The sequence below is a fragment of the Epinephelus lanceolatus genome, chromosome 17 (assembly GCF_041903045.1).
Source record: "Epinephelus lanceolatus isolate andai-2023 chromosome 17, ASM4190304v1, whole genome shotgun sequence".
Lineage (NCBI taxonomy): Eukaryota > Metazoa > Chordata > Actinopteri > Perciformes > Serranidae > Epinephelus > Epinephelus lanceolatus.
Window position 1 is genome coordinate 33,234,575 of NC_135750.1, and position 19,677 is coordinate 33,254,251.

At 42.4% G+C, this 19,677-nt stretch overlaps 1 protein-coding gene across 1 annotated transcript in view; it reads right to left on the reverse strand.

Moving 5' to 3' along the window:
• plekhh2 (pleckstrin homology domain containing, family H (with MyTH4 domain) member 2) overlaps positions 1-19,677 on the reverse strand; it is a 39,209-nt gene that overhangs the window by 17,786 nt on the left and 1,746 nt on the right. The window contains exons 2-12 of the mRNA XM_033612437.2: positions 18,171-18,306; positions 6,337-6,399; positions 6,100-6,249; positions 5,012-5,095; positions 4,768-4,849; positions 4,464-4,649; positions 2,548-3,452; positions 1,478-1,553; positions 1,292-1,386; positions 975-1,134; positions 608-744 (exon numbers count right to left, since the gene is read on the reverse strand). Of these exons, the coding sequence (XP_033468328.1) occupies positions 608-744; positions 975-1,134; positions 1,292-1,386; positions 1,478-1,553; positions 2,548-3,452; positions 4,464-4,649; positions 4,768-4,849; positions 5,012-5,095; positions 6,100-6,249; positions 6,337-6,399; positions 18,171-18,293 (2,061 nt within the window). The 5' untranslated portion in view covers positions 18,294-18,306. The remainder of the gene's footprint in view (positions 1-607; positions 745-974; positions 1,135-1,291; positions 1,387-1,477; positions 1,554-2,547; positions 3,453-4,463; positions 4,650-4,767; positions 4,850-5,011; positions 5,096-6,099; positions 6,250-6,336; positions 6,400-18,170; positions 18,307-19,677) is intronic.

Sequence of the window (19,677 nt, forward strand, 5' to 3'; positions counted from 1 at the left end):
TAAAGGGTTATTGACAGTTTGAGGTTTGCTGTTTTAAGCTTTAACAGATTGAGATCATCATACTAGAATGTATTTTGAAAGTCGGATTGCATAATCTGAGGAAAATATGCAATAACATTGTTGAATATTGTGATGACTATATGACTTAAGATAAATAAACATATTAAAGAGTACTCAGTTATTTGCTTAGACTTGAACAGTGCCATGTTGTCTCTTCTGTATCCAAAATATTGCCACATGGCTGATGTGCTAATTTTTTTTATGCATCAGTTCCTCTCTGGCATTTGTACTTTCGTCTGCACTCATCTTGTCAACCATGCAGAGTAGTATGGCTGAACTAGTTTGATAAACCTCACCTGCATGTGTGAAGTTACTGACCTATCAGATGACAGCATGATACATATCAGACAAAAAGGGGCCAACAGAAAGAATGTAATTAAATAAATTGTTACTGTATTCAAAGTGGAAGACAGCTTTGGACAGTGACTTGCAGGTGTGCTTGTGAAGACTTCATCTACACATGCATGATTTTGGGATGTCTTGGGTAAGGCTATCAACAGGCCAATCTCCCAAATAAAACATTTCCAGGATGTACACACTGACTCACACTCTTGCCGTTGTCACTGGCCGAAGAGCAGGTCTTGGGGAGTTTTTGCTCCGGTTCAGAGCACTCAGTGTCTGTGGAGTACGCATCAGGAGGAATGGCATAGTCGCTCTCTGATGTCATTGAAGACATGGAAACAGCTGGAGGAGAAGAAAAAGTAAAACAGTTGCCACATAAAATATATTCATACACATTTACAGGCTTTCATTCAGGTGTCCATCCCCATTATGTTTACGAGATCTGTATAAATTTACATAGTTGCCTAAAATTACTCAGCAAAGCTGGGAAAATGATTTGTTTTTAATTGATTATTATTATATCAGCTGTTGTGTTGAATTCTCAAAAACCCTCTAGTATGTATGGGTTGTACCTCTCTTGAGAGAGCGTGGGCTGCCTGGGCTGCTGTCCTTGCGGGAGCTGGAGGAGGTGTGGGAGCTGCAGACGGAGCCGTCCTCCTCTCCTGAGCTGGACGACTCCTCAGAGCTGGACGACTCATCTGAGAACGGACTGCTGCTAAGCAGGGTGGCTTTCTGCAAGGTGGGAGTGGGATGGTGGTCAATACTTGCACATAGTCATAGATCAAGCCAAAATACTGTGTATCAGAATTAACTTTGCTAACTTCATTACAGGCTGATTAAAGTTCAAATAAATGTAGCAGTAAGTCCTGCAGAGTGATGCCGCACTTACCCCCTTCAGAGTAGTGTAAACTGGAGTAGTCATGTTTTTATAGATGAGGGATGTGTACATTACAAAGGCAGGATAGGAGGACTGTAGCGAGGGGTCTGCAACACAGATCACAGGTCAGTTAAGTTCAGCTGAATACCTCTGTAGCTCAGGACTGAGCTGGAGGGTGTCTGTCAGCAGCTGTCTCACCTTTGCTAGCAGAGTCTGTGCAGGATGTCTCAGACAGTCTGATCCCTGATTTGGCAACAGCATAGATACGACTCTCCTGTGGAAAAGAAAAAAAAAAGCTGAATTATCAGTCAGTTTTAGCAAAAACACTGAAAATTCTACCAGTAAGAAAACATCTTTTCAAAGTAAATGTCCTAAACTAGTTTACTGTACATAGTTACCTGCAGCTGGCTTTTTTTGTAATGTTGGAATCTTATTTCAAGACAATGTTTTCTACTTGCCACTGACCATCTACAGCAGGAGGAAATGACAGGAGGCCAGGGGCCAGTTAATAAACAAATGTTAATAATATTTATCTGTACGCATAATAAATGAATTAGCCGCTGTTTTCAATATTTTGATTTGATTTTCTGACAGTTTTTATAGGTTATATAGAATAAGTATATAATTTTATGACAGACTGCTACTGACTGAAAACCATGACAGAGGTGGGTGGCTCTTTTCAAGGGCATATATAGCAAATGGCATAACTTCAACATGACTTCTTCTTTCAACACAGGCTAATTTCCAAGGTGGAAATGTGACCCAATCACAAGTGCCTGCTCTCGATGGACCCCCTCGCCCCCACAGGCCCACACTGACTGTACTTTCCATATGTATGCCCCTGAGTCCAGGGGATCCTTCTTTGACACTTTTTTATAGACATGCTCTATTATGATGCTTTTTATGCACCCTGGCACCTTATTCACATACAAAGTACAGAAACAATGTCTCAGTGTAAATGTTATTTATATTGTGAATTAGGAAATAGTTGGCAGGCCACCAGGAACCCTGTTGTGGGCCAGATTTGGCCCGTGGGCTGATAATGTTTTAACTGTAACCTACATACACTGTATCGCTGTTAATGTGCACTCTAGCAGTAGATGGCACTGTAAGTGAAGAGGCAAGACGGACATCATATAGTCACTCATTTATGGAGGAAAGCATGTTGCTAAGAATTTGATTTATATATTTCTCTGTGAAGAGTTTCATGATGGTGTAAGTTTCCATAACCCGTTATCAATCTCAGTTTAGATTAAACATGATCTTACCCAGGAGGGCAGCCTGTGTAAAGGGGGTGTAGGAGGTGCTGAGCTGTCACAGTCTTCCCTTTCTGTGTTGATCTCTGTACCAGGTTCAGGTGGACCAGGGGAGGTCCGCAAGGTAGGTGCAACTTGTGGTACGTCCTTGCCCGTCTCCATGCCAACGTCCTGCTCCTGGTCGAGGTCAGTTTCCTGTGGCCGGAGGGGGCGCAGCATGCTGAGAGCATTACGTGTTTGTCCGTGTGCTGCCTCAGTGCTGATTGGTGGCTGGCTCAGGTGTTTCTTAGCCAGACCCACAGTCAACAACCCGAACCCTGCTGGGGTCCGCAGCCGGGGCTGTTTGGGTGATGCAGGGTTGTCCCTCAGGTCCTGGGGTGGGTTGGGTCGTTTAGGGGTGAGGGCTGGTGTGAGGATGGGGCTGGGTGTGTTAGGTTCGCTGGATGAGGATGAGGAGTCAAGTCTCTGCGACTGGAAACGTTTATTAAGCTCCTCAGAGGTGCAGTCCTCCGCCTTGGCCCCGTGTGCCTCCTCCTCTCCCTCCTTACACCCTCCCAGTGTCCCATCTGTTGACCCCAGCAGGCTGAAGCCGGGTCGGTCAGCGCGCTGCATGTCATCGTCAAACAGAGAGCTGCTGTCGTCCGAAGCAGTCAGGTAGGTCTCACTGCCAGGGCGGCTGAACTCCAGACCACACACTCCAAGTCCCCCTCTGCCCTCACACCCTCCTCCTCCCTCCCCCTCTGATGGAGCACTGGAGAGCACGGAGGAGACACCACGAGACTCAGGTCCACGTGCATGCTCACCCAGCCTTTCAGATGCACTGTCGTCCTCCAGAGGAGTACCCAGAGGTCCAGTCTGGTCAGGTCTCTGGACTTCACCGTTTGTCCCTGAGGAAGCTGTCTGCTTACTACTCTTCTCTGTCAAAGCAAACACAAAAATACACATCCAGCTGGTGTTAATAATCTCTGTTTCATTTAGATAGTTTTCAGTGGGGATCATAAAACCCCTTTAGTAAAAACTGTATTATTTATTAATGTAAAATATGGAGGCCCATTTCCGCCAGTATGCTAAGAAAAGGTCACTGTCATGAGAAACATCCAAGAAATATTGTGGTACCCCAAAATAATGAGAAATATTTTCAAAATACTAAAAATCTCAATTTCTCAAAATAATGAGAAACATTTGCAAAATAATGACTTATCTCAAAATAATGACCTACTTATCTCAAAATACTGACAGTGTGTCAAAATAATGAGAAACTTTCCCAAAATAATGACTTAGTATTGTTTCTAATTTGGCAACATCAAGCCAATATTTTGAGAGAGTTTGTCATTATATCTAAATACTAAGCCCATATTTCAAGAAAGCTTCTCATTATAATGACTTGCAGGATCTTTTTTCCATCATACTGGTAAAAATGGGTTTCCACACTATAATAAATTCTGTGCTTTTTTAAGTACAAAAACTCATCTTATACACAATACAGGTTTTTTCAGTTCAGAGTTTTGGCTGCATAAAAGATTAAATCACACCTTTGGTTTCCTCGGTATATCTTTACCTCATTACAGCACATTTGGTAGAAGCAGTGATTTTGGTTTTGTGATTACAGATACAAACAAGCACTGCTTACCACATTACATAAATTCTGGAGGAAAGTGCAGGTTTCTTATTTACATAACCTGTGTGTAATCTTTCAGTAAAATTTGTAACTGCAGACAACTGGACTGGTTGAAATAGTAGCTGAACTGTTCCATCACCCTTCTGCTGATATCTTCTAACTCCTACCAGAGGGAGGGATTACTGTTCTTTATAATCAGTTTTACCATGGATATGAGTCACTTTCCATTTTCGACTATAAAAATCGAGCTTTCCTGTGTCCACCTAGAATCTGTTTCCATACCCACAGCTGTGAATATGTGAGGACTTACCAGTTTTATCTCTGTCCTCAGTCTCTCCCTGGGTGCTGAGGGTCCTCTGGCAGGGTGCCGGTCCAGTAAGGACCTGCGGGCTCTTCCCCCTCACCTGGAAACAGCCAAACGTCAGGCTGCTGAGACGCTGGGCCTCACCTGGTCTGCACAGAACTCCTCGTCCACCAGCACACTTCTGCTCAAAGGCTGCAAACACACAAACATGTTTGAACAGTATGCATATGTGTGTGTCGTTACACATGCCCGCACTTAACACTTGCACTTGCTTTAGTGTCCTAGTGGATGACTCAGGACGTAAACCTACCCTGCACTTGTTTCTGCAGCTCCACAATCTGAGCCTCCTGTTGCTTGTTGGTTTCTCTTAACCCTGCGTTCTCCACCTCAAACTGAAGAACAAAGATGTTTTAACATAAGACCTCCTCTTGGGCCTGTAAAATTATCCAAGGGAATGAGATACTGTTGACCCCAACTCACTATCCAGTTTACAGTTTTTCCATCCATGTGAATCAGTTTGTACAACTTTATATCTAATATCATAATTCATTTACCTCTGACAACTTCAGCATCACCCATTCCTTTATCTTAGCTGCTTTCTCCTCCACTGTTTTGGCGTCCTGAAGTCGGATCTGTTTCTGGTGAAAGAGAACACATTTTTCTGAGCTTTTAATTGGACAGTATTAGGTGTGACAGGAAGAGAGAGAGGGGATGACACAAAGCAAAGGCCCACAGGCTGGAATCAAACCCACAACTGCAGTGGCAAGGAAATTGTCTTTGTACATGGGATGCCCCTCTACCCACTGAGTTACTGGGCACCCAAAGAGGACAATGATGCACATACATATGCTCTTTCACTGCCCTGAAATATTCTACAGATGCTGCATGCAGCACAAACAGGAAATAGATGAAGAGATTTTGAATACAGAACATGGGAGTGACTCGTATTTCAATAAGGACATGAAATGTCACTGCACAGGTGAGGGTGGGAAAATCGGAAATGAAACCTAAGAGCAAGCCTACTAATACTAAAGTAGTATTAAACAAAAACCTTTGATCATGTATATTCGTTGAGTAACTTAGTAGTCTGCTTTTCTTGTATCTTCAATATCCTTATTTAAGGATTATAAGACATATTTTAGAAGTGGGCTGAGAGTATGGTACTTTTCCAGTTGAGTTTGGCTTCCTTAAAGGCATACTTCTCCCATAAAATGACCATTTGTTTATTATTTACTTTCCCTGTGTTATCTTGAATTCATGAAGAAAACCTTCTTTTTCTTGCATGCCTCCACTATGAATGAAGAATCCAAAAACAAAGTCATAGGGGTCGGCATTTAACAGCAGAATGTTCGCCATTTTTGGATTCTTTGTTAAACGTGTGAAAAAAAAGTGTTTTGCACAAATTCAGTGTGATACGGGGTGAATAATTTCTATACAAATGATCATTTTGGGCGTGAAGTATTCCTTTAACTCTGTGGGAATATAGTGCATGTGTCTCTGTCTCTGTGTCTGTGGAGACAAACTGTATGCCATATCTTCCTCTACATTCTTTTGCACCTTGAAAAAAAGGAAGGAAGAAAAACACATCCACTGGCCCTACATCTGTTGCTTTGACGAAATTCTTCATGTGTATGTGATCTACCTGCTCCTCCAGCTGCTGCTCCAGCTGGGCAATGACGTCCTCCTTCTCCTGCACCAAGGCCTGCAGCTCCTGGCATCGCTGAAACAAACGCACCTCTGAGTCTGCGGACTGATTGTCTGGAGCTTTCAGCTTCTCCTCCATCCACTGCACCTGAAATTGCACGTACATACAGTATACACATATACATATACACATACACACACTGGAAATACAGGTAAACACTATTTGAATCCTTACCTGCTGGTGAGCTGTGAAGGCACGTTTTTCTGCATCGATCACCTGCGTCTCCAATTGTTGAATCTGGAAGAGCACAATATTTTATTCCATTTTATCTCACCTTTATTCGCCTATATCTTCTTACTCTATTACATCTTGTACAAGCAAATACACTGGCTACATCGTAACACTCCCTTCACCTGCACCATCTGATCTAAAATGAGCCCTGATTTCCCCCCTCAGCTTCACCTCAGAGGTGAAACAGCAACTCCACGTCAGTTCTGAGCCAAACACAACAGGACCAAATAAAGACACAGAAAATGCTGCATGCTAGAGCCAAATGAGAATGCTGCTAGAGATAACGCTGCTACACTGGAAAGGAGCAGATGCTTTGCAGCTGGTTTGGGGCATTTATGACTCAAAAAAAGGATTAAAATCAGAATTAGGATAATAAGGAGAGTTCACAGATGTATTTTGCATGTACATCCACACATTAGGCATCTATCAGCAAATTCTTTCTGTCTCTCTGTCTCTGTCTAAATGCTTTAATTGTTAGCACAACATATTTTCTACAAACTCATAATGGTGTGGTATATTTTGGTCATTCTACGCTGTAAAATTATATGTTTTAACAAAGTCATTCCACTGGCTATCTTTGTGAAAATGACAGAAGCCTTCCACTCTGTTTTTGCTAGAAGCCCCAAAAATCCCCCTAACTATAAAATGCAATAACTATGGCACTAACTTTAAAACACACACTCCATTGCCAAGAAGAAGCTGCCAGTTCTTTTCTGGCAATGAGTCCATCTGTTTACAGCAGCTATAACTATATTTCAGAATTGACGAGGCATTTTTATTTCAGCAGAAGTGCTGCACATAGCACCTTTAACCAGTTACATAATGATGATGAGGTGTCACATCTATAAAGGTACAACCAGCTCTTTGTGTACCAAGATCAGAGCAGAGCATTTGGAACCTGGTAGGAGTGTGTTAAAAACTGCAGCAGCACCAAAGGTCACACAGCCTGGATACACACACGTGGATGGACACATATGCGCGAGGATGAAAAACCCAGAGGGAATCGAGAGAGATGACTTTATGAGCAACATTCCTCTGAAATTCCACAGCTCAAAGTGGCGGAAGCAGCAGAGAAACCAGTGTCTTCTGAGAAAACTCTCAGACCTCAATGACTTTATGAAGGAAAGTATGTGGGAATGTCGATGGAAATTCTCTGCGTAGCAACTCTACAACCACCATGGTTAGAATATTTTGCTACATGTGCACATATACACGTACAAATTAGACTAGATTAGAGGGAACTGTTAACAATCCCCGTGGGGACACTGGGCTGACACAGAGAATCGGATGTAGCTAAGAATAGGACAGAAGATGTTAAAGGAAGTAATTTATTGTAGAGTAAATATACTGTGTATACAGCAAACAAAGCTTCACCCTCTTCAGTGACAGACTCACAGGTTAATCTAGACAGGAAAACACTGTTTACCAATCACACCCCTTTTTCCCAACAGAGACCCATCAGTCTGTCTGAAGTTGTTTCAGCTGATGTCAAAATTGTTTGGTATTATACTGAGCCACCTGTAGCACATAGAGTGGAATTTGTTTCAAAATTATACCAACCAAAGTGTGATGGACAACCAGTAGGTTCTACATGACCTACAATTTTTCAGTATTCTGTCACATTTAGTTGGCATGTAACAATAATTCCTAATTATATAAATAAATATATTAAGTGGAAATAGATGACTTCATCTTTCAACTTTCCCCTGCCTTGCAGTTCCAAGTGGTATTATTGGTGGTGACACTGTCCCAAAGACAACCGGATCGCTTTCCATTTTCCTCAGAGCCATGCAACCACCAACAACACAGGACAAGTTGTTTTCCAGTTACTTAAGTTGCTCCACCAGCCACCATTTCCACTACTGGGTGATAGTAACTGCAAAAAACTTACACTGATGCTTCTTGGTAACTCACTGTGACTGGTAGCTACTGTGGGAAACAAAAGTGCTGTCCTCTTTGTATTTTGGTTGTGCAATGGTTGATGTATTTCATTTGTGTCATAAAGTGAGCCTTCATTTTCCCAAGAGATCGTACCCTGTGGCAGATCTGTACAGTGAAAACGAGGCTTATAGGGAACCAATCTTAACGCTGATGGTGTCATTATTTTATAGCTGTTATCTTGTGCAATAAACATTTATCTCTTAATGATTAGTTAAAGCAAAACTTGTCTATTTCCACTTTAACACTTCATGGAACTGAATACAAAATTTGAAAATGGATGGATGGATTAACCAATTAAAAATAACTAAAAATCAAAAGTCTTTGCTAAAATCGACACTGCCCCCTGTAAGAGGATGAGCTTCCCAACTACAGCACTGATGATGCTGACTGAAACTCTGGTGATAGGTCTTCTGACAGCATACAATCAGATACATAAACATTTATGATTAACATTACCAAAAAATGTATTTTAAGGTTCTATATGCAACATTATGAGCATTAATATAGCAGCAAACAACAGTTTGCTATGTAAGGATTTGGCAGAGTAATGGCATCCTAAACAGAGAATGAAGTCATGCTACCTCTGTGTTTGTTGTAATCGACCCTTCTTTGTGCTCTGTTGTGTGGTGGTCCAGCTGTGCGTGCATGTTAGTAGATGTGTGTATCCCACTAGCTATTTCATGGTGGTTACCCCTGATTTTGGAATGGTGTCATCATGGATGCACAGTGCCCAACCTCAGATTCCCAAGTGGTTAACACCATTAGCTCCATCAGCAATGTTCTCATTGTTAAGCACTGTTTATGGAGTTAGTGCTATTAGCTGCTAGCTGCCAGCCCAGCCCCCTCCATGTAGAAAACCAGATAACACATACGCTTTGAATTTCAGCCCCTTTAAGACTTAAAAAAAAAAAAAAAAAATTAATAAGATTTTTTAATACATTCTGAGGCCATTTTTGATGTTTTTTTTTTAAATAATCTAACCTTTTCCCATAGACCCACAGATATCCTGCATTAGTAAGAAAAAATGTTTTTGTCCCATTTAGCTTTTTTTTTAATTTTTTTATTCCTCCTCCCAAATTCCTGAAAATAACTCAGTTTTCCTAGTAAAGTGACTTAGTACAATGTTTTAGAAGTGGAAAATGGCAGCCAACACACAAATGTCATATGTGCTATGATGTTGCCAGCTACTCGGTGTCCACGGTGGTTCTGTTAAATGCACTGTAGAAATCAACAAATTAGCGCTCAAATTACTTAAAGCAGCTGCCATTCTGTGCCATAACCAAACTGTGTGTGAACTACTACAAAGAGCAGTGACTGTTTTTAGCTGCGGGGTGGATGTAGCCGGCGGAGACTGGCATGGCTGCGCTCCAGCTTTCCCCTGCTTCTGTTAACTCTCAGAGGCCAGCAGAAGTGGACCCAGCTCGGTCCAGAAAGCAGCCACACCCTGCCAGAGCCACTCAGTGTTTCCACTGCAAAACGTTCTCTGGACCAAAGTGGAAGCGAGGCCTGGACACAGCCACTGTTCCACTTGACATTTCAGTGCAAATTTCAAAGAATTCCACAGAAAAGATTTTATAAGATTGTGTCGTCGTGCGTCCACACTTGGAAATGATATATTTCCTGTGGGTGTATTTATGTCAATGAAACCTATGGTACTTTCACATCTGGATTTGGAGATATTGTGACGTAGTTGTATCCTTTTGTGCTGATAACACTGCTCTAAACCAACAAATATAACAATAACACAGATACGTGACTCCTCTGTGGGAATCTTCTTGATCTACTTCTGTAGTTATTCTGACTTACAAACTACAGAAACACTCACGGATGCCTTTTCACTGAACCTACTTCTATGTTGTGATCAAAAGCAGACATGAAAAAGGTTAATATATGTCACACAAGCACACTCTATCTAGCTCCTCTGCTGCACCACAAACGACAAACCGCATGTGCCTCTCACTAACAAATATAGCATCTGGCAAAGAACAGCATGTTAATTACAGGGCATGTATACTGTAGGCTAGAGCTGGGGACGACACACACACACACACACACGCACACACACCAGACATAACATATAAAAACCCATAAACGCATGTCTGATGGTAGTATTCTCCTGTGTATGAGACAATGTGTGCAAGTGTGTTTTCATCATTCTCTATGTTATATATAGGATGAATGACGCCTGGGCGTGTGTGTGTTATATCCTGTTGGGAAAACCAATGGGAGGTTACGATTTACATTATGGTGTTTCAAGACTTGCAGCCCGATACCGTCTACTACTCCTGAAACGTACTTACACACACTATGAGTGCTCCTGCTACGTCACTGTGTCTAGGCCTGACACACACGTGACGCCCTCCCTTCCCCTCACCCTCAGCCTCCGAAACAACGCTCTATCACCTCAGCAATTCAATTCCCTCTTCAGATCCAAACTCCAGCTCAACTTCCATTCCTGGAATTCCACAACTGGTGCTCTGTGGCCAACCTCCTCCTGAACTCCATCCCCCCCTCATCGCTCCATCCGCAGCCAGGCAGCCAGCTCACAAAGCCTCTTTCTGTAGACGCTGCGACTCACAGTGCTGACCTACAGGTATACTATCAAATAGCTCTACCAAATATAGTTACAGTGTGGACTTATTCTCCGGCAAATATGCTCATCCACATCCTAAAACTGCACTCCAAATGTGTTCATTGTGAATAGGTCCAATAAAGTGAAAACCAGGGACAAACACAAGGATAAACTCACCTCAAAACAGGTCTCCTTTGACACACGGGACAGGCACACAAGCACATGTGTGGCTATACAAACATAAAACATAAACACAAGCAAATGGAGACAGACATGGATGAAGGAAAGCAATATCTGTGCGGAGGGCGAGAAAATATTCTGAATAACTCAAGGTCAGCCCAAGGCATCTTTCTGGTGGTTTTCTATACATATATCTACTGTGACTGACATGTCTTTTCTGATACAGTATTGGTCCACATCACTAATCAACCCCCCCTTCTGCATGGGAGGATGTTTTGCTTCTTTCCAAATGTGGAATCAACCAGAATGGAGGACCAGACCAGAGAATGTCACTCCACCCATTGCGGTTTTGGTGTGTGTCTACTGTATGTACAGTATGGATGTGTGTGTGTATGTGTGTGCATTGTGTATGTGTGTGTATCCTATATTTATGGGTGTAGTTTCCCTCTTAAAGGATAGGCCTGGTGATTTTCTAGCCTATATTTTACTTAAAACCAACCTCAAAACCAACAATTAACTGATGCTACTAATATTAAGTATTGTGTGTGTATCCAAAGCTTGATGTAACTAATTTATCTGTGTCACAGAACTCCACTGTTGTCCACAAACTATTGAAAACACATCAATGAGCCACACTATTGAACTAGGTGACATTTCTTTATTATGAAAAACTGTACTGTAGTGAATTTTGACTCATTCCCATATACACCATCTTGCTGCTGTACTCCATAGAGCACCCAATGACAACAGCTAAAAATAGTCCCTAACATATGCACTATTTCATCCTCTTTGAGTACTGTTTGCTAAAATGTGGAAGTGGAAGTAGACATCAGCTATGCTAGCTGATGCAAGCTAACGATGTCTGCTTATCAACATAAAAAAAGACCACATTTTCTCTCAGTAGCCCTTCTAAAATGCAGTTGTGAAAGATATTATATTTTGCTATAATCAAGGAGTTAAGCAGACCGCATTAGCTAGCTAGCTAGTGTGCTAGCTAGTGAAAAATTTTGTCTACTTCCACTTAAAGTCTTAAGCATGGTCCAGTGGGCTTGGGGGCTGAGCATAGATATATAATAATAACTAGATACTGGACCCCATTTGGTGCGTATTCAGTCCAATGGAGCTGTTCACCTGGTGCAAAAATGTCTGTAGCTTTCGAGTTGACTTCTACGGTATGCACCCCACTAAATATGCACAGTAGTGTGTTTCCTGCTGGCCTCGCCCGTAAGTTACCGCTTGGCTCATAGACTTTACATTGAGATGATGTCTTAGATTTTTAAATAACTTTCCTCGACTTGAGGAAATTTTAATAAATATAAAACCTCCATTGATCAAAAATTCAGAATCGAAAGCATCATAACTGACTTCGTCCGTAGTTTGAGGTGTCCTGTCTACATTTTTACAGACGTGTCTTTTAAAATGGTGGTCTACAGGGGAAATGCTTTTTGGACCTCAGGGGATTCCTGGGCACCCAACGTTGAGTGCCACAATATGGTGATAAACCATCTTGAATTATACAAGGGTTGAAATATATGCAGTTCACACTTTTTCTCAGAGAGCCACACAGCCAAGAGAATAACAATGATCAGTGAGTGTGTTCGGTGGAAGCGGGGAGGCTCACAGAAAATGTGACACACATGGTCTCTTTGTCTCCATCATGAGATGTGTAGCCTACTGTTACAGCTGGAGGCCCCGCAGGCCAAAACTAACGTCCCTCCCAAATAGCTGCTCCCACACAGTTTTCACTTTAGTGCAAAGTCTATGTTTAAAACTGTTGAGAAATGAATTTGACTTGACCTTCATGCATACACGTGCACACACAGAACGACTGACTGCTTCACCTTGCAAACACACATGTATACTATTTACTAAACTGGGTTTTTCTTCCCCTGGGCAGCTCAATCTTTACACACTGCCTCATTTTTTTCACTCTGTCTTTTTCTTCCCCTCATCCCCCCTATTTCCACCCACACAGGCTTTCTAGGACTTTGGCAATTTGTCATGTTAATTAATTTTAAATTGACTTAATAAAATGATTAAAATGATTTATAATAATTAACATGCAGTAATAGAGAGATTTTAAAAGCAAACACACAGTTTTTGAATTTTAAAGAAATCTTAATGATCTTAGAAAAAAAAGTACTGTCACCAAAAACATTAATCAAACATCATTTCCCTAATTAGTAGTACAGAATCGTCCACAATGTTGCAGTTGTGCCAATGAATGGACACCGACCTGCAGTTTGTCCAGCACAAGAGGCCACAACAACAGAGTGAATCACCACTCAAAATGACTTCTTTTCCCTTGTATTAGTCCACCTCCACGCTGAGATATTAGGGGGATTTTGCAGTGACGTACATGCGCCCCCGCACAGCTTTAAAACAACAAGCTCTGGCCTGGCGGTGGGAGCCGCAGTAGAGAAAAAAAACATCAGCAGGGGTCTGGATGTTAACATGATGAGCTCATAGCATCAGAAGGTCAGGGAGCACAAAGTGACGGGTCATTCTACAACAAAAGTACACGAGTCAAACAACTACGTGTTGATTCTGAGCGATATCAGCTCAGTCTGCATACCACATTAAAAAGGAGATTTTAGGTTTTCATTTCTGCAAGATTTGGCAGTATGCCTTTAATTAAAAGTCTGATACTGGCCACATAGTTTCATTCATGTCTGATATGATGAGACAAGTTTGGGTTTACAGGAGAATTTATAGATGCTTTTTCATTCCACCCAACTAAACTCTGACAGGTTTACTGAGTCTTTGTATCTATATTGATGAGAAATAAAAAAATACTGATATCAGGACATAATATTTGTGGTCTTTGGTAGAGGTCAACCGATTCATCAGTTCGGCCGATTATTCAGCACTGATGGGACTTTGTAGAAACTATCGTTAATGCCAAAATGGGGCTCCGATAGTGGCCCATGGCTGTAACCTCTACTGGTCACGTGGGTAGGGCCGTGAGCCTTTTGCACTGAGTATCCCACATGCAAAGTCAAGGTAATGTGTGCTTAAGATAATTTGTATGACTGAAATAAAAGTTAAATTAGTTAGTTAAAGCCCCTACAAGGAACTTTAATTTTGAGTTGATTTTGGCGACCCTGTGGACAAAAGCGGTAGTGTTTTGCCGGAATGAAGCCTACATTTCCCATGAGCTGTAGCGCGTATTGTGGTAAAGACGCTTACCTGGCTCGCACATGTGTTTGGTTTGGGGATGAATGAAACAACAAGATGGGAAAACTTTGCCCCCGCTCCTATCGGGGATCCCAGCTCACCTCTGCCGCGCCCCAGCTCCACCTCTCCAGCGTAAGCGCCACCGCTGCCGGGGTAAACGCAGCAATTGGCTGGTAAGGCTGGTAAGGCTCAGCTTCTTGGACTGAGTATGGAGCGGTGCCTCGCCTCTTTATTTCTTGGCACTCGCTGGACCCTGTCGACGCCTGGCTGGTACCTGTCGTCGGCCCGGATGAGGTGTTCCAGCCCCGCGGCCCCTACTCTCCTTGTCCCCGCTGGCGCGGGGTGAATCTGCGCAAACTGCGGCCTCTGTGTGTGGCTCCCCGGACAGATAACGCCGTGGACCCACCGGCTCCTGCCAGGATTGGGCTGGTAAATGCTAGATCGCTAGCGAACAAAACGTTTATCCTGAAGGATTTCCTGACTTCCCGAGGATTGGGTTTCTCTGTGTGACTGAGACGTGGCTGACTGTTGGTGAGTCCAGTGCTTTCACAGAACTTTTACCTGATGATTGCTGCTATTTTAACTCCCCGTGGACGTCGGGTCGAGGAGGAGGAATAGCGACTATTTATAAGAGTCACTATAAACGTAAGCAGCTAGGTAAGATGACGTGTGCCGTCTGAGTGCCGTAAATCGTTTCATCCTGGAAGCGACCTGGGGCGGACCCAGACACAGTTTCCTAAAGGTATGGATATACACTTTATAGAAATAGCTTATCTTCACACCGATGGTCTCATTTGCTGTTGTAGGTCACGCACAGACATCAGCAGAAACGAGAGACTTTTGCATATCCAGTTAAAAGTTCCTTGTAGTGGCTTTAAATTTAGGCCAGCTTTACTTATTTATTAGGGGCATTATAAGGTTGCTGGTTAGCATTATGTGCCCTCTCTGTTTTGCTAGCAAGCATGGACGGTGGTCCTTGATTAAAAAAAACAAAAACGGCTGAACTCTTGTTGAACTCTGAATCACTGGGAACCAAATGAGGTAAAATGAAAGGATTACTGCTAGGGTATTTAGTGTGACAAAATTGTGTCAATGCATGGATGCAAAGTATCTTCTTTTAATTTATTAATTATTAACTGACAAAGTTTTTGGGGACATAATTTGCAGTTGAATAATTGTAATATAAGTTTATATTTTTTAACTTTATATTTACTTTATATTGCAATATAAAGTATGTCTTGCAATTCTCTGCCTATCGCAAAACATTAAGAATCGTGACAATATTGTATCGTGACTTAAGTATCGTGACAATATTGTATCGTGGGGCCTCTGGCGATTCCCATCCCTATTGTGACTCCAGTTTAAAAAAGCCAAACTAACATGAGACTACTTTAAATTTTAACTGGCACACAATACAGACAAGCTACAGTAACTATAAGGTCTACAGTACTACACTAACAGTTGACGCCACTCAAGGAGAGCAAATAAACTGTTGAATTTGAGGTGAATTATATTTGTGCAGAGGCTTCTTGAAAACACATTGTGTGTTATTCTGAGTTTAATGGTGTGTTTTATGATGCTCAACGGAAAAATGTTTTAAACATAGTTAAATACAAACCTGTCAAAAAGGATGGATAAGACCAAAAATATGCAGCAGAGACTTTCACATGTGCTACGTGGGCTGCAAAAACCCACCAAAGCCAATCTTTATTCCAAGTCTCTCCCGGAGTTTGTTTTGCTGTCCAGCTGAGCTTACTTTGACTCTGTAATTGACTGGAGCTGGGTCAATCCCATCATGCAGTGCGTGGCGGAGCCCTGTGGTCAGACTGCTGTTTACATTAGAGCTCTAATCAGCCTCCCTGGAGAGCAGCTTCAGATCTAGGCCACTGAGCAGTTTGGGCCGGCCCAGTGCCGGCCAGCTGGGAGGGACGGCCTGCTCTGTACCCACCAGACACACCACAACTCTCTGTTTGAGAGGACCGCATGTTAACGATTCTTTAATTTTGGAACTGTCTTTGATGCAGTGTCCAAATCTTTCTAGATATCACCTGCTACCCAACAACGTGGCCAAAGTTGGAGTTTTAGTAGGTCGCACTCAGGCTCCTGTACCCACCCTGTTCTTCTGTTGATGTCTGACAACCTTAGACCCATGACTGGTTTTGTTTCCGTATACAGTAACAATGATTCTGCGGCTTAATCGCCAAAGCCCTTCTGGTTTTCATTCAGTCTGTTTCATTCAGGACTATTTTATACCTAGGATGCCAGCTGAGTGGAATTTCCTGTAATTAAGCAGCTGATGGAAAACGAGCAATATACTGGTTCAGGATTAAAATGTCTGCTATGTGTGGTGGTAACAGTTACTTTTGCTTTACTTCCTTCAGCTACTTCTGGTTCTTCCTGTCCTTGAAATCAAGTGAGGTCAGCCATCATCGAGGATGTAGTGATCCCTTAAATGCATCTCAAAGGAGACTTAGAGTAGTGAGGGAGCAGGTGTTTTCCATGCTAAAGTTGTAAGAGAAAGGCGGCACCATTACAATAGAAATCACCGAAATCAAGTAATTTGTTATCTAATCTGGTTGGACAGTAACAGGGCTGGCTGTTGTGGAAACAATATGACTGTTGAACTAGAGCGAATTAGAGGGGTAAAGTAGCAATGGACCCTTCCCTTCTTCCGGCACTTTGCTCAGACAGTGTCCAAAATGACCATACGGGTTACCTGATGATCCACTAAACAATTACTTGCCGTCAGTCTGCTGCTAGCTACCATTTGGCTAATGTTAGGCTTATTTGTAGCTAGGTTTATGTGTAGAGGCTGTGTAGTCTGAACCAAGGTGACAAACTCTTCAATGCCTCGCACACTGGCAGTGCATTAACAGCATCACATTTCTGTTCCTACCTGTCACAATAAAAGCTCTCTAGAGACCAAACTACTGACCACACGTCTTTGAACTTGGCCTTCGTCTTGATTCCAACTACACACATGTACAGTTTCATGACTCTATTGTGTGTGGTTGCAATGTTATCGGGTTAACAAAATCTGTCCACAGACAGACAGACAAACATTTCTACACATGCAAAAGTACTCAAAACTCCTTCTGTGGTAGTTTCTGCTACAAGTGGTGTCACCAGGACCACATTTTGCCATGATGACACACACAGACTCATGTGGTGAAAACAATACCAGCCGTCGTGACGTTGTCGTGGCTGGCATTGTTTAATGTTTCTGCCTGACTGTAACACTGTGGGTTCAGAAAGCTACCCATGGAAAGAGGAACAACAGCGGAGCCAGTGGCAATGATCAGATGTGTGTTTAATCTGAACCATCGATTATAAAAACACTTTTACAACTTTGTCTACTTTTTCTTTATTGGTTCCTGTTCCTCTCTGACATTCAAGTACACTTTCATTTGGGAAAAATGAGGTAGCTCGACCCAGCTTCAACCAAGATTTTAATTGGAACATTTTTTTGCTTGGTTTCTCCCTTACATCTGTTTTGTTCTTCAGTAAAAACTGTTATTTCTATCACTCGCATTCTGTGATGCCCTGACTAGCAATTTAGCTATACTCAGTACTGAAGCAGCAGTCATAGGGTGTCTGCATTTTCTTTCTTTAAAGCTGTTTATTATTTCCACATGTTGTAGGAATGAGAAGTGAAAATGTCCAATCCGGTAAAAGCAATTCCTCCATCCTCACATCTCTCTTGCAGGAAATGAGGAGCTACCTTCGCTAAATGAAAAGCACCTGTTCTGTATATACACTAAGTGTTGTTCAGATCTCTCACCTTTATCTTTACTACACACTCTCCCTCACTTAGACAAGACTCAAACTGGCATCTTATAAATCATAAACTGGTTTCATTCACTGTTTGGCCACCACAGATTCACAGAATGATGTTTACTGAACCAACCTTGTCAGCTGTGAGCTCCCGAATCTTGATTATCTGCACCCTGAACTTCATGAGCAGTGCCTCCAGGACCATACATTTCTCCTTCCAGTCCTCCTGGCTCATGGCCTCCTCCCCCTCTGCCATACCGCCTGACCCTCTGGAGAACACACAGAGACAAACACACAGCATTGAGAGACAGAGTAAGTACATACAATAAAACAATGACTGTCCACACGTTTCCTGTGGGAAAAATATTCCTTTCATTTTCCCCTTCAAGCTGGGCGGGATTCAGGGTTTTAATCCAGAGCACATCAGCAGTGAATGATTGCAGAAGTAGAGGACAATTAAAGGGACACTTCACCTCAAAATCTATCTTGTAGTGCTATTTATTAGTCTAGATTGTTTTGGTGTGAGGTGCCGAGTGTTGGAGATATCGGCTGTTGAGATGTCTGCCTTTGCTCCAGTATAATGGAACTGGATGGCACTTGACTTGTGGTGCTCTAAGTGCCAAAATATATTTCAGAGACTCAACGGCAATGTCTTTTTCCAGAAATCATGACCCTGATATTTAAGATAATCCATGGACCTTGTTGTCAGCAGTTTCATGTAGTAACTGTTTTCTTTCTGCGGAGTTACACCCACAAACCGTATAACTACGAAGAAGGAGGGGTGCATTTACAGCTAACTCACCGAGTACCACTGAGCTAGCTAACATTAGAGCCCAGCCGAGAAGGACATTAGTTTATATCTCATGCTGTATATTTGAGAGAAGGCAGACATCTCTACGGCTGATATCTCAAACACTCGGCAACTCACACCACAGCATTCTAGACTGATAAATAGCACTACAGGTAACAGGAAAAATATGTGTTTTTGATACTCGCGTGAACCTCCCCTTTAACAATCAAAAGTTCCAGGTATTCCAGGCATTGGTTGGAAACATCTCCAAAGCAGCACTGAAACTTATCAGCACTGACGCGTACTTGTGTCCACTGTGCATCAGGGCAAGAAGTGCTGAATTTGTCAGTTCTTAAATAACATGAAATGAATCAAACTTTATCACATTTATCATTAACGGTAACTTATTCATTCATTCATTTCTGTAACCGCTTATCCTCTTGAGGGTCGCAGGGGGGCTGGAGCCTATCCCAGCTGACACTGGGCGAAAAGCACCATATAAATACTAAATACTTGAAACCAGTATATTGCATCTCTGACCCAAACATATCTAGACACAGACAAAACAACAGACAGAGGGTTTGTTGTTGTGCAGATGTTTTGCCACCAGCCAGCACCTGAAAAATTCCAGGGTCGAGCCTAGCTGGACCAGTGTGGACAGTGGGTGTCTCACTATGGCTTAGCCAAACAGAAAACCACCCCTGTTGCTCCAAAACACCTCAACGCCCTCCCTGGGATGTAGTTGCATCATGTTTTCCAGCACTATCGTAGGCAAACAGGCGATACGCAGAGAGAGAGAGAGAGAGAGTGAGAGAAGAGATGAGAGACACAAATGAGGATCTCTGATGGA